General features: G+C 49.9%; 6 protein-coding genes across 6 annotated transcripts in view; 3 read left to right on the top strand and 3 right to left on the bottom strand.

The window, feature by feature from the left end:
• Positions 1-1,721, top strand: part of LOC100904944 (uncharacterized protein ZK1073.1) — a 52,963-nt gene extending 51,242 nt beyond the window's left edge. The window contains exon 14 of the mRNA XM_003741925.2: positions 26-1,721. Coding sequence (XP_003741973.1) covers positions 26-180 — 155 coding nt within the window. The 3' untranslated portion in view covers positions 181-1,721. The remainder of the gene's footprint in view (positions 1-25) is intronic.
• An 861-nt stretch (positions 1,722-2,582) lies between these two features.
• On the top strand, positions 2,583-8,025 carry Rh50 (Rhesus blood group-associated glycoprotein Rh50). The gene is made up of 7 exons (XM_029111075.1): positions 2,583-2,664; positions 2,913-3,027; positions 7,057-7,193; positions 7,271-7,472; positions 7,531-7,648; positions 7,679-7,766; positions 7,847-8,025. Exons 1-7 carry the CDS (start codon positions 2,583-2,585, stop codon positions 8,023-8,025), a joined length of 921 nt encoding a protein of 306 aa, XP_028966908.1.
• A 2,348-nt stretch (positions 8,026-10,373) lies between these two features.
• LOC114828144 (uncharacterized) lies at positions 10,374-11,948 on the bottom strand. Its single transcript, XM_029111082.1, has one exon. The coding sequence runs from the start codon at positions 11,946-11,948 to the stop codon at positions 10,374-10,376; it is 1,575 nt and encodes a 524-aa protein (XP_028966915.1).
• A 1,851-nt stretch (positions 11,949-13,799) lies between these two features.
• On the bottom strand, positions 13,800-15,518 carry LOC100908550 (patatin-like phospholipase domain-containing protein 2; the record flags this gene model as incomplete). The annotated part of the gene is made up of 2 exons (XM_018638977.1): positions 15,343-15,518; positions 13,800-14,717 (listed from the first exon to the last, which is right to left on the bottom strand). A coding segment is annotated over exon 2 (852 nt), but the record flags the coding sequence as incomplete, so codon positions are not given.
• A 590-nt stretch (positions 15,519-16,108) lies between these two features.
• Positions 16,109-18,114, bottom strand: mrn (general transcription factor IIH subunit 4 marionette). Its single transcript, XM_018638983.1, has 5 exons — positions 17,966-18,114; positions 17,684-17,838; positions 17,407-17,559; positions 17,130-17,320; positions 16,109-17,032 (listed from the first exon to the last, which is right to left on the bottom strand). The coding sequence occupies exons 2-5, from the start codon at positions 17,808-17,810 to the stop codon at positions 16,124-16,126; spliced, it is 1,380 nt and encodes a 459-aa protein (XP_018494499.1). The 5' UTR covers positions 17,811-17,838; positions 17,966-18,114; the 3' UTR covers positions 16,109-16,123.
• Positions 18,115-18,546: 432 nt separating this feature from the next.
• On the top strand, positions 18,547-20,228 carry LOC100908265 (NAD-dependent protein deacetylase Sirt6-like). The gene is made up of 5 exons (XM_003741947.2): positions 18,547-18,601; positions 18,825-19,084; positions 19,193-19,354; positions 19,487-19,708; positions 19,824-20,228. Exons 1-5 carry the CDS (start codon positions 18,556-18,558, stop codon positions 20,226-20,228), a joined length of 1,095 nt encoding a protein of 364 aa, XP_003741995.1. The 5' UTR covers positions 18,547-18,555.
• The last annotated feature ends 601 nt before the right edge of the window (positions 20,229-20,829 follow it).

The raw sequence follows: 20,829 nt of genomic DNA, 5'->3' as shown, positions 1-20,829 counted from the left end.
ATCAGATCCATCATTTAACTTCCAGTGACCTCCATCACCCTCCCGGGTGTAGAAAGGCAGAGAACCTTCTCCGGGGGTGACCACAAGATGCTGGGCGCTGTCGGCCGCCGAAGGACGCTTTCGATGGAGGAGTACGACCTTCCTCGAGCTCGCAGGACCTCGCTTACAGCAAACAAGTAGAGAATAGAGTTGAAGTGTCTTGTTTTCTCTCCAAACGTCACTCACAATCGGCCGAATATGTCTTCATTACGGCCACGGATGTTCGGATCTGAATGACCTCGGCGATCTATCATTCTCAGAAAGCGAGCAGTCATTGAGTTCATGAAATTCAATTGCCGAGTTTCTCATTTTCGAATGCTTCGAATACCCAGAGCTCGATTCCTTTGATTACATGATGTTTGGCGAAAACATGGCCCGTGCTCACCGAGAACAAGAGCCGAAATGGGATAAGCGAAATGGGACTGGCGCTTTCGACGAGAGTTTCAAATACTGTTACTCTATTCGATTCATTGACAGCGGCCTTCCGGCGCCCGCAGTTTGTGTTCCTAAACCCTGTCAGACAGAACCTACATGAACCCCCAATTCTTGTCGCGTGCGACTCGCGTCGATCAAGATATTTGTTCCGTTTTTCACTCGAAATGTGGAATTGATGGCTGGTGTGCTATCATTCGCCGCCACCGTGATCACTTATATAATTGTATACGCAATCAAGCTTCCCGCGTCCTGCACCACTGCGTTCATCGGTGGTCTTCCGAAGTCTCCATATGTCCAGCGCATTTGTTCTAGCTTCGAGCCGATCGTCATTCGACGATACCTTAGAAGCTTTCGTCCTCCCCCGCCCGCTCCATGAATCTATCGAAATCCAACCATGAATCTTAGCGACCCGACGATAGGAATCGGGATGAGTTGCTTTCTTACGGAATGTTCATCGGATCCGTGGCAGTACGGTGCTGAAACAGGCACAACTGAGTGGGCTCATTCTCATAGCATGTGAAAAGAGGTCCTCAGATTAGCCGAGTCAGCTGCCTGAGAGGTTACTCGTCCGATTTTCCGAGTTCACGAATAACTCGGATCCCTTTTTCTGATAATCGCTTTTAGAGACTCATGACCGCGCAAAACACCACGCCGTCCGATTCAGAGGCGGCGTTATTCCTGACAAGTGACTTTATGTCGCATATATACAAGCCTTATCTCGCATGGAAAATGAGTATGACGGGAGAGACGCCGTCAAGCAGGATTCCGGATCGGCACGTACAGATACCCAAACTGCCACGCACTGTCGTGGGATCAAAACCAATTGATTGGCCGCATGATCTACAATTTGATAGATATTTTAGAGAAAATGTTAACGATAGTTGATGAGGGTGAGTCAATCAGAGGCGATCCCTGAGCGGGAGTAGAATGAACATTGTTTAGCGGAATACCCTGTTATCAGTTGGACAATATTGTACTGAGTCAGCAATTACTTAGGCGGACTGGCCTCGGCAACCAAAAACACGATATGGCGATTGGCACGATAGATCTATGTCGCGTTAATTAAGCGCTTGGGAGCAGTGATCGAAAAACAAACTTTGAACACAAGTCGGATATTCTTGCGATAAATATCGTTTGGCGAAAATTCTGCAGTTTCGTTGGACGATTGACGTTTTGTAGACTTTTCTTTGACACTATTCTCGTTCTGTAATAGTTTGCCGTCGCAATAAAGATATCTTGAGTGAGAATACCTGAAACTCTTACATTGGAATCTGGCCCGGCTCGCGGGGAATCTTGCTAGAATCAGGGTCCCAAAACAAGCGATCTGATCTCGTGAGCGTCTCGAGTGATGAGTGATGATCATAAATCCTCGCCCTTGACCATGGACTGCGCTACTTTCCTCTGGGGAAAATAATTGTGCCTATGCGCGCGCCTCGGGCGAGCAACGATGACAGAACTTCAGGAGACGCCGTTTCTCATCCGACCCTTAGAGATTGTCGGGCATATGGGCATTATTCGAGTCGATCGTTCGTCCGGGATGGCGACAGTTGAGAGTCACGACTCACGACACATTCTGAACCATCTCGATTCAACTAAAGCGCATGTCTCTAGAACTATAGGTGTAGCTCTGTCGGGAGGCCCGAAACTGGGTGGAGACTACAGCTCGACGATTAGCAAACTTCGACACTCTTGCGGCTGAACTGAGGTTATCGGGATGGGAGCTCTGCGGACGTGTTCAAGTCCTTGCTGAAACGCCCGTAGATCTCACACGCAAATATTCGATCTGTCCTCGGATTCCCAGTCGTGAGTTGTGGAACAGAGCGGGATACCTTCACATCGTTCTGACGGCGAGACTCTCGCCACCTGACCAATCCTCGACCGCCGCGCGAACTAGATCGACTACGGAATTGTGTAGAATTTCTTTGGGCGGTTCAATGATTGACCGTGCCGAATAAGTCACGCGAAGGAGCCGATAGCTCAACTGCTCGTCTGTTCCGGCTTAACGCGGCCGCAGCTCTCCATAAGGATGAATACGAAGAAGCGCGGATCGGGAGCAGGAATTTCGGAAGCCTACGCAAAGTGAAACAGGGAGCTTCCATGCCTTGGACATGTCAGACGAATGCCTCGTTCTTGCTGTGTTCTTCGCTGTAGTGGCCGCTCTCTACATAATCGTAGCAAGGACCATTGCGGGTGAGTGTGTATGGATTGTGAACTGGCGGGAACTCAGTTGTGAAGATAGGATCAGTGTGGGGGGATATCTCTGTTGAAGGACATATCCGATACCTCGTGAACCCATCCCGACTTTCTCTCCAGACCTTCCCGTTATACCCATCCCGACTGAGTGCCTACTCCTCGAACGAATGGAATGCAGTTTCCATCCCCATGTAGACATTCATCCTTCAGTTTTTCCTTAAACCATCCATTCTATGATTCCACAGCTGAGAAGAGGGCATCGACCTTTCTGGAGGAGCAAGCAGACAAAATGGATGAAGAAGAATTGGAAGACTTTGGATTGGATCCGACGGACCTGCAATCGCATATCTTCCGTATTCGGTACCGACCGACCGCTTTTATTGAGTGATCGACGATATTGCTCAGCTGAGGTTGCCTCTTCATTCATCTCAATAGAAGTTCTCGCTGGAGTCCCTAGACTGCGCTGATATCTCCCGAGGGAGCTTCCAATAAGACACCATCTGGATTCCCTCGTTCCTGGGGAGGATTCTCGCTCCCGGAATTTAGCCGGTATTTCTCCTCTGATGGGTCGAGTAACGGCTTACCAGCTCCATGGTTTCAATGATTCCTCTAGCCCCTACAGAATAGATATCTATGATCGACCGATTCCAAGACATGCCTGCCCTCAGATACTGAGAGAGCCTAAAAGAGGTATTGATAGAAGTCCTGCAAAGACTCTTGGAGGCATGGACCCGGAATTTGGGCAGATGGGATGCGCGTCCGGAGCCAAGCCACACCTGTCAACAAACGCTCTTTCGGTCAGTGTGTACGAATGGATACATGGAGGGTATATGTGCCTTCCAGAATGACAGATGCATGTGCGGGGAGAACCACTCCCCACCCTTGACGCGAGATCCGTGATTCGCAATAATACAGACGCGATCAGTCCAATCAAGCGGGAGTGCCGATTCAGAAGCGTCTCAGAGCGGAGCACGAAACTGAAGTTCCCAGAAGTTCGGAAGCACCTGAGTCTCTCCTGGAGTCGGACTATGGTTGCGCGATGGGAGAGTCTTCCCGTGATGCTTCTTCCCGCCCCCATGCTAAGAGACTTTCCTCGAGAGCCATATCGAGGGGTTGAAATGTTGCCGGCAAAAGCAGCGTCAGGCAGCGTGCTCTCGGTGTGCATTCGATCTTTCGGGAAATGAACTTTACGAGCTGATAGGAAGAAGCTACTGCGGGACGGGTAGAGTGGTCCATTCCACGTAGTCCGCTCTTCCTTGAATACTCGGAATCGCAAGTGGATAGCAAAGAGATCCGACATTTAGTGAAGCAAAGGCTGGCGCAGCTAAGGGTCCGAGCGGATTTGGGCGATGAACGCCGATAGATCTTGAGGGTGAGTTCACTGATCACGGCATGTTCATGATCGATTCTGAACTTCTACTAAGCATCCCTTGGCGGAGCATCGATTCCAGAGGTCTCCACACAGAATGCTTGCGTTTCGCACCGGCTCAAATCTGGAGCGGAATCATATCCCATGTAGCGCTCCCGGAGCGCTCAACGGTCGTGTTTATTCGGGCGACTCAACCGGAGAAATACCTCAGAGGGAGCACCTGATTCGATGAGATTCCATTATGAATCTTGGAGCGCGGTATTTTCTGTGGAGCTTCACTGACGGCTAGTCAGTGGAGGAGGGAGGAAGTAGCCTACGAATGGAGGCGAAAAGCAGGCTCGTTCTCGGCGCTGCCACTATCCCTATCGGGCTGAAAGCTGGGATAATAGCTAATGGACTACGATGACCTCCGAAAAAAATCATGATCCGTGCTTCATGGGTACAATGAGATCAATACTGTGCAAACTCGATTATATCACCCTGAAAATTTCGGAACTCGATTATATCATCCCCCTGATTTTCTCGTCTAGATATCGGGAAAACTCGATTAAATAACTAAAAAAAATTCGAAATAATTTTTTCGTATGTTCCATCCCTGAACTTCTCAAAAAATTGATTATATCACCTTCACGATTCATGCCAGTGGTCCCATGTAATAAACCGTACTAGTCTCGATACTGCCTATAAACATTTATGTAATCGAGAAGAACTATTTTCGAGCTAAAAAGCGATTTATTAAGAAGAAATCATTGATGGTAATTAAGCATTTCGATTGAAGAAATTCACCTTGGAATCCTTTCACCTTGGATTTCCAAGTCTCGGATTCCATGACGGTTCTTGAACCTCCCCAACCAGCCAGGACTTGCTTTGAACTTAGGGTCCCCTCCAAGCTTCTGATTCAGCTCCAGAGCTTTCTGGCAAATGATGGAGCCCGAAAAAGGGAACCCAAGGGAACGCTTCTGTACGAACCACATGTACAAAGCCGCTTCGAGCATTTCGTCTTTCGCGGTTTTCATTACCTTGACGCTCGATGATGCTCCTTGTCCTGTCGCAGACTGGCGAAATTCTTTGATCTTCGAAGCATTCTTTTTGAGGGTTGAGATTGTGCTCCTGTCGACTCCGTATCTCTCGGCCAGAGAAGCTTGAGTTTCGCCTCCTTCAAGCGATAGAAGGATTCCTTCTTTCTGCTCGAGGGTCAAAACGGTTCTGGTCTTCCTTCCGAGCATGATCACGCTCACTGTGACACAGCTCTCGACGAGGAGCTTCAACGGGGAGGATTCACGTTCGAGAAAAACTCACAATCAGCTACAAGGATCCACGGGAAGTAAGGCTCGTCCAGGTCGGACTGCTCCTGCGCACTGAATGAAGCGGTCGCTCGGCATCCAGGAGCGTTCTATCGGTGTGATATAATCGAGAAAACGGCGGAGGGTGATATAATTGAGTCTCTATTTGTTTCAATGGAGTAGGTATTCGGAGGGTGATATAATCGAGTCGGAGATGTTATATAATCGATTTCCCGCGGAAGTCTATGAAAACTCGATTATATCACACTCTCGATCATATCACCATTTTTGAACACGAATTGGGTGCTATAATCGAGTTTGTACTGTACTCTTATCGGGAATGTCCCTCCTAGCCTCATTCGGATTCTTGACTATATAACTAGTCCAGGTTCCCGCTCTTGCATGGCTTTGTGTTGAAGTCTTTTAGGAGATTAATGTCATGATTTTCATCGTTCCCGGTTTCCTGATGACTTCCTCGGAGCACCTTGGTGTACTCGGCGTATGCCATAGAAACGAGCTTCTTAGTTTGAAGCGCACTGAGATCTTTTGCCAGTCCTCATGCTCTCAACACTCACAGGTAGAGTCTTACTTTCGGATCCTAGCGGTTCACAGCTTCTTCGAGCCGATATCTTCATTTGACATCCTGCTTAAGTGCCCGCCCCGTTTCTCGCGGAACGACTCGCTCAGCCCGAAATTAAGCTGGATACGGAAAATCAAACATCGAGCCCTGAGTTGACCAGCGCGGCGTATTCTCTATAAGGTCTCGAGCAGAGCTGTGCGCCGCGCCCCGGGATCGCCGGCGATCGCCGCCGCCGAGCTCTGAGCACGGCGTCCTGCGGCGGAATGGCGCGCCGTCATGATCCCCAAGGTGAATAGTCAACAGCCCTTTCGAAAGATTTCGGAGCGAATCTAGGGAATACAGAAGAAAATGTTCATCAGAGTCAAAGAAAGAGAACCTGGGCCGAGCTCGATGCGCTCGCTCGATGATGAGAATCGTAGACGACACCTTATCTCATCCGAGAATCGAGACGATTCATAAGTTTTTCTGTCGACTCTTCGCTGCACATCTAGAGACTAAATAGGAATGACGAGCCTGCCGTCTTGTCTATTCATACACGATAATCGAGAGTTCTTGCAGAATAAGTGTAAGCGACTTGAGAATAGATGAACCTAACTTGTGCGCGCTCTTCGATTCTTACTTTCTGGAGCTTTGTGCCTCTTCGGTACCCTAGCTCCTAGCTCACTCCTTGGGATCAACTTCCCCATGGAGCTCGCTCCGGGTGAGAGAGAAGCGCGGTGCGCCGTGAGTCTCAAGTCCGCTGGAAAACGACGCGAAAAATCAGATGGCGTACAGCACTGCTCTCGAGTGAGCTCGCTATGTCGATCTGAGCTGTGAGCTCGCCTACTCTACCCGCACGCGCTCCCGACGCGGTGCTCGATGGTCGAGCGGAGTGAGCGCAGTGGAGGACGTCGGAGGTGCTCGCGTTGCTATGGCGCTGCGGTCCGCAGGTTCGATTCCCACTGTCGGCCAGTGATCTTTTCTCGAGCTCCCTCCTCCAGGGAGTGGACTATGATGAAAAGCCTTAGGAAGGTTTCATTCGCGGTTTCCATCAGAGGGCTGAGAGGCCCAAAGACGGTTTCGCAATGTCTGAGTCCGCTCTTTTCGAGAATTGCGCTCAAGCCCCATCTCGTTTCTATTATTCTTTCATATTTTTCGATCAATGCATTATTCTCTAGCCTGCTGAAGGACTTGTTCTCATCTGCAACAGTCTCGACATCATTTGGAGTTGTCATCGGCAAAGCTTCATGGATGCAATTTCTCGTGATGGCCGTCGTCGAGGCGAGTTGTCTCTATGCCTGGTGCTGCCATACGGGTGTTCCACGAGGGTTAGCGCTTCCCGCCCTCAAGTCTTCCTATCAATGAAGTTTTCGACCTAATCCCCCCCTGCAGATGTTTTTGCCTGCGACGAGCTCATCGGTGTGGAACTTCTCAATGCCGTGGATATCGGTGGTTCGATTTTCATGCGCACGTTCGGCGCCTATTCCGGCCTCGCGGTATCACGCGTGATCTACGGGAAATACCGGCAGCAACTAGCGGTTTGGGAAGATTCGAACAGAGGTAGCAATCCGTTCACCATGATCGATAATAATAGGTCAAGACCAGCAAGCATCCCGATGTCGCACTCCAGGTCTGAGATTACTCAAAGAGAGTCGCTTGTTTGTTTTGCATTCAGGTACTCCGTTTCTGTGGATGTATCGGCCCTCTTTCAATGCCATAGGCGCGCAAGACGACGCTCGACATAGGGCCGTGCTCAATATGTACCTATGTGCATAGTTCTTCTGGGTCATGGGAGGGGAGCTGTATTTTCGCTCTCATCGTATCAATCATGAAATCGATGACAACGGGAAACTTCCGATGGTCAACCTACAGAATGCGACCTTGACTGGTAGGGTCTTCACGTTCGGAGAAATTCCCCTTGTTCTCACATGAACCCCATGATGAATTAAGTTCTCGTTTCTCATCAAGGTGGGGTCGCGGTCGGGGCTTTGCCTGACATGCCGCTCTTCCCGACCTTGGCCCTGGGAATAGGAACCTTCGCTGGAACGACCTCTGTGCTCGGATACACGATCCGATCTGCGAAGACCATACGCAGCGCTCATGGGTCACTCCGTTCCAATTTGGTCGGGAACGACACACGTCCTTAGCTGCTGCTGCTGACGTTGTTCTGCTTCCAGCCGACCCTTCAACAATGCGGGGTCCTCGATGCTTGCGGAGCCCGGAACCTTCACGGTATACCTGTAGTCTCCGGTGCTCCGATGAGCGTGACCGTGGCGGGGACCGCGACCACTGAATTCTATCATCGCTCACTGTACCTAAGGTGAGATCTCATGGATGCGCACCTCACGGACTCCCCAAAAATCATTTCTAACATGTGAGACAAGTCCTGAATCTAAGATTATCCAATACCGTCGCACTCTGCCATCTCTCTCATTGGGAAATCTCTATAAAGATTTCTCAATCTTGTCAGAAAAGACTCATCGGGCCACGAACTTTTCCCTGACACAGACATCTGAGCAAAACGTTTTCGATACGCAGAATCAGACCGGTGCTGCGATTCCCCTGATCTGGAGACGGATGCAATGCCTTTACCTCCCGGTCGGACTGCTCTGGATCAAGCTCTCAGTCAGCTCTGGGCCTTGGCGGGGACACTCACTGTGGCGATTGTCTCAAAACTCTTGACAGGTGAATCAGCTTCCCTCTGCCTACAGCATACAAACAGATTCTCCGACTGCTTGCCGATGGAGTCATTTGCCGATGCCGGACGCGGTGCCGTATCCAGTTATGATCACTGAAAACCCACATTATCTCATTCATTCGGAAACGGAGCCACCCTTGGAGCGAACTCACGTTCGGCCAAATGTTGAGCGGATGAACTTCCTGTTTTCTACTCACGACCCACGGAGTCTTTCCTTCGCCTCCGGTTCGTCGATCAGCCGCACACCGCCCGTTCCTTCGATGACTCCGCGAATTTCAATGTTCCCGGAAGCCTCAGGAGTTCAGGCGGTTACAACGCCGAAGACCGATCGTCGTCAAGCTACGTCAATGTCCCGGGGAAAGGCGAAGGGAACCATTCCTTCGAGACCCGCGGGAACGAAGAGGATGCGTCCCGAAATCTATACGGCTCAATCTATATATAGATATATATAGTCGATCTGAGCGCTAAACATTCTCCGTTTCGTTCAAAAGTCACCCGATGAGACCGGTGCTCGAGAAACCATCGAGCTATCTTCCGAACGCGCTCCGACTCATGGTTGTCCAGGTGAGACAGGCGGCTCCAAGACGTGCAAGCTCCGACCCGATTTGTAAAGTATGCCGCTCGGCCCAACTCCGGATCCGGGGAAACGAAAGATGCTCCATGAGAGGCTTTTCGATCAGTGATTTCGCATGGGATCGTGACTGGAGAGATGGAGAACTTTGAAGGTTCAAGCAGAAAGTTTCAAATTTGAGCAGCGCCGTGAAATAATTGGCTATTAGAAAAGCACGACTTCGCGGGAAATTCAAATGCAAATGAGGAACACGAGAATCCTCTCATAGGTATTTTTTTTAGGCAGATCGCATGCTCGTATCATGCGTAACAAACAATGAATTCCTTTTGCGGCACAAGGCGAAGAATCTCTCCGCCGACGTATCTCACGGGTACATTTGTGTGCAGATGTCCACCGATAATGCAGCGTAATTCATTCACAGTAAAGATCATTGCTCTAGCTGACGTTATGAATGCTTTATGTCAGGGCCTTTTTCCGGGAGTCTGAAACTTCCTCAGCTCCAGTTGACAAGATCGAGCAGATTTGCCATATTTTATACATGCGGAACCCGTGGCTCTGGGCGGGAGCGTCGGTATCCTCGGCCCCTCGATCAAATTCATTTCCTCGCCCTTATTTATTGTTCGGAGATCCCCAGGCAAGATCTGAATCGAGGCCTCGATGATCAAGGAACTGCGCGATAGTAGTCTTTCTGCTCTCTTCGGCTCTACCCCTGTGAAACGTATCCTCTGACTTTCCAAGAGCGGCGTGGAGACGATTGACCATATCTACGGACCTGGGAAATCGTTCTTGAAATCCCTATTCGGTTCTATGATTTGCGATGCCCGGAAGAGGACCCGTGGATTCCCGGCGGGCGGTGAACTTCAAAAGGTTGTTATTGTGAATGTTGTTTTTGTAAACTTCACAACAACTCAATTCACGGGGACAGCGATTTATGCCCGAAAGTCCTTTCTTGAACATGGCCCGAGAAAGGGAAATGGTCCACCTCAAGTGCCCAACGTCGGAATCATTCATTCTGAGTGTAGTAAATGAGGACCTTTAGCAATTATCAAAACTTTTATGTACAGCTAAGGTGAAGCATTTTAGTGCGATACGGAGCCCACTGGTGTTTCCGTTAAAAAGTTGCGAATAAATGTTTGCACGAGAATCGGGGGATCCCTTCCTCCTATATCAACCCGCAGATCATCGATATAAGGTCCGCGCGCCTCAACACAGTGGTATTTCTCATATCAAATCCTGACTCCACACAAATAGCAGCCGTATTTACATTCTGGTCGGAGCCCGTAGGTCCGTCCCGCAAGGGCGAATTGTCTGTATGAGTAATGGAAGTGCTTCGAGGCAGGGTCCACTTCCAAGCGCCAGAAGTACATGCACCAAAAGTTGAAGAGCTTCTCCACGCCCTTGTCCGGCAGTGGGCTGCCGAGAACTCGATTGAGAACTTTCGCTGCAGTCAAAACGCGGAGAAGTTCCATGAAAGGCAGAGCTGTCTCGAGGTCGATTTCCACGTTGCCCGGGGGCTTTGTCATCGGTGAGGAGCGTTGAGAGACGCCGGAGGTAGCCATACGAATGCTTGCCAGAACCAGATTGCGTTCGATGCAAGATGCGGATCGTGAATGAATCATCCAATAATTAATTGCGAGCACGGGAAGTCTCAGCGAAGGCGGCTCGATGCGATAAATATCGATGTCATGACTCGGATCGAGGTTTTTCTTGAGTTGTCGAAGCTTCTCGTCCTCCTGCAGACTGACCAGCTGATCGACGGCGTAGCTCTCCATCGATCTACGGAATGTTCTGCCTTCTCCCCGCAGAAGAACTTTGATAACGTCATGTAGAGATGAGGCCAAATCCACGCAGTTGTCGTTGAGGACGGCTGGCGACAAGCCGCGTCGGAGACAGTACTTCACGGCGGAACTCGATCGACTCAGGTCCTCGCTTGTACTCGTGAAGTATTTTTCGAAGACACGGAGATGTGAATCGATTAGATTGCGATGACGCGCTATTTTGTTTTTGACGATCTCCCAACGGACCTCGAACGGCGTGAGATCCTTCAGCATGAGGAGTGTGGCGACATACGGCTCAAGCTTGCGCGGTACCCGTATGTCTTTGGCGAGATGGCAGAAGCAATCGCCTCGATCTTCCAAGCAATCCAGATATTCGAGGAGCGCCAGCTGACACAGGACACGGTCGTTTTTACAATTTAATTTCTGGAGAAGTTCGTACCGATCGTAATACACCAGCAACGGCCAACCTTCGGTCTGCACCTGGGGCAGAACGACCCCATTCTCCATATCGAATAAGCATAGCCGAGTGTTGGCAGAGATGACCGGCGAACGATTATTGTTTGCGAAATCGATCATCTCACGGGCGTCGTCAACGACGTTCACTTTTATTCCTAGATCGGTGCACGTGTCCACGAACAAGACGAAAGCGTAATTCACATCGAAAGCGCAGTCGGTTAGGCGGTCCGTGAAGGTGCTCCCTCTCGACGGGACCACACCGGCGACGGGATACGATTCGTCGCACGCAAGGAACAGCTTGAGTTCGATTTCACGTTGGAGGAACTTGCCGAAGAATCGTCTCACTTTCAGAGCCCATTGATTGTAGTCCCACTCGGTTTTGTACAGGTACTCGAAGATGCTAATTCCATCAACGGTAAATACCCAGTGGTGGAGTGTGTCCCATGCAACGGTACAGAGCAGCTGTTCATTACACAGAAGGAGTTCGAGCAGGTCAGATGATTTGACTTCGCGGGGTTCGATTTCACAAGAACTACAGGCCATGGTCTCGACCGAGACTCGGATCATTACCTGTGCTCGCACAGTGGTCAATGTGAGTGACTCTCCGACGCTGAGGCTTCGTCACGCAATACTCAGTCAGTCAGTACTCTAGCTTCTCCGCGCTGTTACACACAGAAAATGGCTATGCACAGCCGAAGCTAGCGAAATGTCCAGTGGACCCTCCTCGCTGTCACGAACAATGCCGCACGATTGTCGATTGCGACGTAGGCGAGACAGGTGCACTGACTGAACGCACAGACAGATATATAGACGACCGATGTATGGACGGATGGATAAAGCTGCAACGGACGACGACGCCGGACAGACGCACACTGACCATCCCAGGACACACTACCCGAAGGGAACATCGAAAGACTGATCGAGTAAGAGCTTTCCTAGTCACCTGGATTATCGAGACATTTTGGTGGAGTCTGACAGCTGATTGACTTCTAGAATTTAATCTCCGGAGATACGACAACGGAAAAACATCCCAATGAATGCGAAAATATATTGTCTTCTTGTTTCGCCAAGACACGGGTTCTCGATGGTAAGGCGTGCGCCGAGCGATGGTTTTCATTAGTGCGGCCGTGATCAGAAATTTACGTTTCAGTCCCTTCTCTCACCCTCGGAGGTGGAGAGCTCCTACGCATAACCGGAGAATAAGCGACAATCCTTGCGCATTTTCCCACCCGAGACAGCTGCAGAATTTCGAGCTCCGGAGCCGTAAGAGGTCAGACGATCGATTCTTTGCTCGGGAGGGGTGACGTGCTAGTCTCTCCGCTAATCTCGTTTTACAGCGTATGCTCTCCTAGTCACGCAATCGTCTGCTCGAGAAGAATGTGGATGAAATCTATCTCTTCTTTTTTGAGGAACTCGGACACCAGCTTCGTACTAGCTCTACATAGTTTTATCTCTTCATTTGCTATTGGTTTCTATTCATTCTCGACTGTATGACTTCTTCACTCTAGTGGCGGGTAGTCCTAACGGATATCAATATTTTTTCTCTTTGAGTGCTGAGGAAATTTCCTCGGTCTCGGGGGTCATTCCTGAGGATGTTCTCTATCTCGTTTTCCGCTTCCCGATTCTCTCAACATGTCCTCCTCCTCGGGAACCGCTCCTATGTGTTCGCAGGTGACGTGGTCTAGATTTCCGGCATCAGCCTACGCTCGAAGTAAGCAGATTCGAGTCCCTCTTCGGAGTATGTTGTGACATTCACAGTCTGACGCTCCTCCACGCATGAATCGCCTCTCGCTTTGGAGACGATTCATTTGTGTGAATCCAGAAAAACGAGGTCTACTATCGATCCATTCCCAGTTGATGTGATATCCGGCAAAGAAGCTCGCCCACGAGTGTGTTGACTCGTCTTCGCTCTGGACGAGTGCTACTCCTCAGCTCGAGCGCGTCTGCGATTCTCATGATCTGCATCCGCCACAGCGCGTTTCCTCTTCATGGGACAACTCAGTAGCGGCTGCGCGTAATTTAAAAGCCCTCCAATGCAAGTTGATCTGTTGGAGAGAAAAATTAAAGGTCAGATGGCGACGACTTTGCTCCCTAGAATATCTGGTGCGGGTGCGATCACTCATCACTTGCTCACAATCAGCGAGACTCATACAGCCCCCGAACACTCAGAGCATGGACCAAACTCAGGCATGAGGTATCGAATCTGTTTTGAACTCACCGCTTGAAAAATTCTGAGATATCATCCCAAGAGTTATAGGTTTTACGAATCACGGCCACACCAGCGTCGAGAGGATAATAAGCCATCGCAGCGACGACTTTAATTGTGCGCATAAAGGCGCTGTTTTGGAAGGGATTCTGGAGAATTTTCTCCCGTTCAGCCCGGTCGGCGTCTTCTAGAGGCCACAAATATTCACTGGAGACACCCGCGTTTTCGGCCTCGCTTATCAGGTCGAGGCATCGACGACAAGAGCGAGTCTCGGGTTTATTGGGCAGGAGGGCGCAAGATTCGCATGCGAATAGATCATGCTCTCTTATGAACTCCAGAGCGTCCTTGAATCCTTCTTGACACACTTCAGCTAGGGCTTTCGGAGGGGGTGAGAAAACTGTCTTCACCATGCGTATAGCATTCTCGGGGGTATAGATGATGTCCGGTAACTTTGACGTACTCGGTCGAGGCCGTATCGTTGCCATTCCAGCGAATGGCGAAACCGTAATCGTGTTTTCATCGTGCGTCGGGAGATTGTCGGTGAAACCTCCGTCTATGTAACTAACCCCGCGAATCGTCGGTGGAACCAGACCCAGAAAATAGGGTATGAAGCAGGAAGCGAGGAGAACGTCGATGAGCTCTTCCCGGGATTCAAAATCGCTCATCATTTTATTCTCCAGCGTGGTGGCCCGCGTGAGAGAGATGAACAATTTGTTGGTGCTTATTTGATGAGCGTCCTCGCAGGCGTTTTCTGTTAGCGCGGTCTTCATGATATTGAAGATGCTGAACCTTGGGTCGAAGGGTCCGAGGGCCAGAGAGCGGCAATGTGTCGACATTGTCGCTATTCCTTTAATGATTTGATCGATAGGCATGTTCGTCACCAGACACATGCTCGCCAGGGCGCCCGATGATGCGCCCAGGACCTTCCGCGATGTGATGTGCGGTGCAAATTTTTTGAAGGCTATAGCGACGCCTACATGATAGATACCGATGAAACCTCCGCCGGAGAAGCTCAGATGTCCCTCCTCCCAGTATCGAGGCTGTCTATTCACTGGTTCGGTCATTTCGAGTTGATGGACCTAGGCTGAGATAGATAAGAGCTTTTTGAGCTTCCTCCTCGTGTTCTGGACCTGTGAAACGGATTCAATGCGAGTGGGATACTTATCAGTTCAAGGGTCGATACAGAATCGGAATATATCTCGTCTCCCTAAGCCTGGGCTGATTCAAGACAGCATTGGTGGCCATCAATGGAGACTCTCGAGAGGTCCGCTGGACCGCGGAACGGTCATGGCCCTTTTTTCCCCGGAAAATAACTCACTCGAATCCGGGCATCCGACCCCCACAAATTCCCCCGTATTTCTTTGCTTCCTCAGGGGTACTGCTACCGCGTGTTCGTGATCCGTATCCCCTGAGAGCACTGTTCACGCCCGCGAATACATTTGTAGAGTCTAAAAAGATCCTGACAGCCCTTCTGCTCCGATTTACGCTACCGGATTGAAAATGAGTCTTTCAATCCCGAACATTCCAAGAATTGAGAAAAAAATTTTCGTCCCCCCTGCGGAATCTGAATCTGACGGAATCTCACTACCAAACTCCGAACGCCATCCACAGTGCAATCCGTGCATTCGCTGATCGTGAACTCATCGGCCGATGAATCAAGGCAGGCTTATCCCTGATTACACGCTAGGATGCTTGCAACTCGGGCAAATGAGATGGCTGATTGGGGAAGTGCAAGCGGCAACAGCTGCTACTTACTTGATCGGAACTTTACAGAGAATACATCCGATCCGATCACTGATTTTCCGGGAAAAACTTCTTGCCGGGACTTCTCACCGCACCAGTCCCCGGCTATTGAGCAAGCAATCTGGGCTTCCGGGAACCTGGCTGACCGCGATCTCAACGACGGTGGCTCAAAAGCCCACAGACACACGATAGCGTTACGCTACATCCAGCTCCACAGGGTGAGAGAAGGCTAATCTAGAAATCAACTCTCGCAACAAGGTTGGCGAGACCGTTTTCTCCCCGTAACAGCTGTCACCTATCCGGAAACAGGTGGATAGAGCCTTGGTCCCACGACGAACATGAGCTTTCTGGTGACTTGGGTACATCCTTTCTGAATCAGGAGTCGCGGGGAGGCCGAGCTCCAGCTTGTCGCATTACTCGGAGCGAGTGTCCGATTAGCAGCTAGCTTGACTTTTCCAACGAAGCGATGCGCTGGAATTCAACAGGCCCTTGAAATGTTGAAACTTCCTCCCTTATCGACCCAAGGAGGAAACCACTAAGATTGTACGGCGTATCGATTACGCAAATCATATCCTCATAGTCATCCAGCAGTCGAATAAGTCAAACGCAGCTGTCGAACTCAGGTGGTCGGCGACGCCCGATCAGCAATGCTGATTCACAATCGAGTGGCATTTTCGAATTTCGCTCTGATACCCATCAGAGTCGAGCTTCTATCACCCCTCAATCGGTGACTCATTTCATTCACTATCTAGAAGCCTTACGCGCAAAGAACAGAATCTCAACGCTCCTTTATTCAATCGTAGTCCTTCTTATGTCGTTTCCAGAATTGCCGGACTTCGGCATCCCCGCTCTTGCTGACTACGAGGAATCTTTTTTGAGGATTCTCGTACTTCAGAACACCAATATCACGAGCGTAGTTCCTCAACATTTCGAAGTCCCCTGTTGTCTGGAACTGGGAGTAGAGAACGCTCTCCCCGAACTTGAAACGGTCGCGCTCCAGTTCCCAGAGTCTCAGCTGATCCGTCACGGTCATCGGGATGATTCCTTCCTCCCTTTCGAGTACCACTCTGTGGCTCCGGCTTTTCAGGAAGTGCGTAATTTGATTCGATGTGATCCCTCCCTTCAAAGCTTGACGGACGCTCTCCCTCGTGAGAACAGCGACGAGTAAATTAGGAAACCGATAGAGGAGCTCACAGAACAACGATAACAGAGCAACTTGTAGCGGCGAGTCTGTATATGCATAGACGCGATAATTGGTTTCGACGATTATGTATCCCTGCTCGTCTTTTGTAGCTTGGAGTTCTTTCAGCCCAGAGGCCAAACCGATGGCCAATCGCGTCGGATAAAAGCGGCCTGACTTCCGTTTCCTCTGGTAGACGAGACCGAATTCCCGAAGATGTTGCAAGAACACCAGTAAATTCTCGCTCACACCCTTAATGCTATAGTCTTTGCCGAGAGTGAGGAAACTCAGTTGGAAAATGAACTGGAGGCAATCAACGAGAGAGACCCCTCGTGTTTCGACGGTCGATAGATACTGGAGAATGAAGTACCAAACTTGGTCTTCAGTATCCATCAGAAGGAACTGGAACCCTTCCATGGTGATGAGGTTTTTCGAATTTGGGGAGTCATCTTCTTTTTTCATCAAGCCCGAGTGCAGCAAAATCCGAACGGCGTCTTGAGATATCCCACTTTCTGAGTTCACCTGAGCGCGAAAAGAGATCGGTGAGATAGTCATCAATCTCATTGTGTCGAGCGAGTGCGAGATTATCGAATCATGCAGTCGCTGCGTAAAAACCCACCTCTGAGCCAACCATATAGTGCAGAACACAATCCCATCGCTCCTGAGCGTACTGATCGAGAAATTTTGTATCTCTGCCGTGCTTGTCTTTGTCCAGCTCGCCATACACAATCCACGGATCCCCTCCCCCGGCCAGAGCCTGTCTTAGCATCTCTTGGAATGTGGGGTTCAATTGCCAGCCCGGTAAACCGCCTGTAGGGGAGGAGAGAGAGACGACTTATTTCGAATTCGTTTTCGAAGATTCCAGCCAGTTTACGATGTTGGCGAGCGCTGCGTACCCGGCAATGTTGTTTCATGCCACAATCTGAGACTGAGGAGGGCGTCTTCGGACGAAGTGTGATCGCGGGCAGCTTCCGGATCGTACCAAGAATTTATCACAGCTTGCGGAACGGCCTGTCGGATGTGCAGGAGTCGTATGACATATTGCCGAGCTGCAGAAATAAAAACAGATCCGAGCTTCAGTTACACAGAACCACCCACTTCAATCGGAATATATACCCCATTTCTCATTCATCCATGGAATGCGGATTTCTCGTTCATTCATCAAATTCATACCCAATGGTGGCAGTCTTCTGAAAATGGCCAGGCATGTCGCGGGATGTTTATACAGTTGATTCAGGACGGCGGATTCTAATGTGCGCAAATAGGAGATCAAGTCTCGATACTGTATCCCAACAGTCATAATGAGTATCCGATCTTTCGCTCCGACACTGTGGAAGAATAAAGTTCACAGAAATCTCCCTTCTCCGATTATCTGGTCCGTCGACGTGATGATAATTATTCCGAAATATGCTGTCATGGTAGTCCTATCCGGAGAAATTCTCCGCTACCACCAACCTATGATGGACTCTCAGTAAAAGGATAAGCAGTTCGGACTCGGTCGAGAGACCCGGATGTCATTCACATATCGAAAAAGCACTTGCGGAGCATTCTCGTGGTGTTAATCCGCTGAAGTCGCGTGTTTGCCGCCGGCTTCTTCAATCTGCTTTTCTGCACAACTTTCTCCCTTTCCCACAACCGTCCACCCATAGAAGCTTCCATGCCTTTTCTTGGCGGCGATTCGTCGCGAGTTTCCTCATCGTTCAGAGCTCACCAGCATTCGATCAATTAGATCGTATTTCGTATTCGCGCAAAGAGTACGAAATTTCTCTCGTCTCGGGAATCCCCCCTCCGAGAATTCGTCCCACGATTAGGCGAGGCGGCGGAGCTCCTCGTCCCAGTCCGTGAGCCTCTTCGATCTCTCCCCTACTCTCTTTCTGCACTCTATTTACAAACAGTGTTCGTTTCAGAGTGAGAGTGGCTGGGAGGGAGGAGGAGATAGCCCATATAATCAGAGTCCATCACTACTTATTCCAGAATGCTTCACTCAGAGGTCTCTGAGAGGTAGCATAGTGTTCCAGCACCGACCCGAACATCAAAGAGCGGAAATGTCGTGTGACTATGCCAACGGTCTGTCTCCTTATGAGTACAAAGGTGAGTGAACGAGTATCTGCCGTGTGTATCCGTGAGGCCTCCCTTCTCACGGGATGAGCCCGGCTCCGGAATCAGTCTGGGAGACTTTCCGAAGGCTCTGACAGCGACCATTCCAACAGCTGTATTTTAAATATTGGATCCGGAACCCCGCGGCGCTAGAGCAATCCGGAATTCATCCAGAGAGTATACGCGCATGTCTTACATTAGCTTTCGATTGTTCTAGGCAAGTGCGGACAAGCTGAAGTCTTCGATGCCGCACCGGAGTTGGATAGCAAGATAACAACTCTAGCCGAATGGGTCGAGAAAAGCCAGCACATGGTAGTGATCACCGGCGCCGGAATATCGACGTCAGCTGGTATCCCTGACTTCAGAGGACCCAACGGAGTCTGGACGAAGGAACAGCAAGGGGAGAAACCCACTATCAACATCTCCTTCAACGACGCTGTTCCGACGAAAACGCACATGGCTCTCGTCGAGTTACAGGTAAGCGCTCCATTGAGTTCGAGGTCTCGCAGTAATACAGCTCACCCGAGAGCGTACTTCCCCCATTCTCCGCGATCCGGAATACTGACCGAAGACCGATTATTCCAGAGACGGGGCAAGCTCCACTTCATCTGTTCGCAGAATGTTGACGGACTCCATCTGAAGAGCGGCTTCCCTCTGAACAGGCTGACCGACGTTCACGGCAATATGTTCGTCGACAAATGCCAGAAGTGCAAACGCCAGTTCATCCGGAGACGATGCACTAGAACTGTAAGTATTTCAGATCACTCCAATGGATCGCTCAATCGTACCTCAGATTTCCGAGGGGCGGGCGAGTGAGCGAGATTCGGACTCCAAGTGAAAAGGCTCCAGAAATTCAAAGTATTCGAAATTCGTTTTCAGGTTGGTCAGAAGCTCACAGGAGAGCCCTGTCTGGCTGAGAGACTTGGTCGAAACATCAAATCGTGCAGGGGTGGCAAACTCCGCGATTCAATCCTTGATTGGGAGGATGAACTCCCCGTCGAAGGATTGCAAGCCTCTCTTGAGCATTGCCGGAACGCAGACCTGGTTATATGCCTGGGTAGCACATTACAGATTTTACCCGTCGGAACGATGCCTCTCCAGGTGAGTTATTCTTACTACAATTTTTCCTGGACGCGATTCTCCCAAGCGTCATGCCTTAATGTTCGTGAATGCCCTGCAAGCGAGATCCTCTCTCACATTCTCTTCCTCCTTCCAGGCTAGAAAGAACAATCCTGATGCGAAGATAGTTGTTGTGAATCTTCAAGAGACGAAACTGGACAAGAAGTGTGATCTCAGGATAAGCTACTATGTGGATACCGTCATGGAGAAACTCTTCCAAAAACTCGGGTTCAAGATTCCGGAATACAAGGATACTTCGGATCCGACGAAGAAAGACACCGGGGAGTGGGTGGAGAAATTGCCGAAGTTGTTGCTGCCGAAAAAGAAGAAAATGGAGCCGGTAGAGGGAAGCCGAAGGAAGAAACGAAAAATCGAGAAGGAGGAAGATGAGCGAGTGTATATCAAGGATGTGAAGCAGGAGTCTGAAATCAATGGGAGCGATATCGGCGATAAAATCAAAGCAGAACTTGGGGTTACGGGTACAGTCAAAGAAGAAATCTGACCTTCTCGGTTGGACTTTATTCCAAATCATCGCTCCGTAAATGTAAAAATTCACCACTTCTGGGAAAAATGTATCATGCCTCCTTCCATCCTGCATGTAGAAAAAGCTTATCATTCCACCGAATACCTGAAGTTTCCCTCGATTGTACATATGAGCTCCAGGACTTCATTGAAAACAGCATCAACTCAGGCCGTTTCTCACCTCCGCTCAAGATTCTATGCAAGGAGACTTGTGTATCAATTCTCTATTATACTTAGTCAAGATTCCCCGAGAGGGACCGATGTTGTGACCAATCTCGACCGGGGATGGAAGAGGGTTCGGCCGATTCCAACGCGGGCGTGTTTCACAGTGTACTCTTTCAATAAAAGGACAGCTCGGCATATCTGCGATTCTCACTCACAAATACTCTTCAGGAACGCTCGACCTGGGCATGTAGCTGCTTTGGGTCCCTTTAATTTGAACGGTGAGCGCAGCGATTCCATTGACCTTTCTAATCTTTTCTTCGATGCTCAAATGATTGTTGACGATCAACTGATAGATGAAAGCTCCATTGAAAGCATCGCCAGCGCCTGTGGTATCAACCACGTTCCCAACTCTCACC

This window comes from Galendromus occidentalis, unplaced genomic scaffold, assembly GCF_000255335.2.
Source record: "Galendromus occidentalis unplaced genomic scaffold, Mocc_1.1 scf7180000077231, whole genome shotgun sequence".
NCBI lineage: Eukaryota > Metazoa > Arthropoda > Arachnida > Mesostigmata > Phytoseiidae > Galendromus > Galendromus occidentalis.
This window is presented reverse-complemented; position numbering and strand designations above follow the sequence as displayed.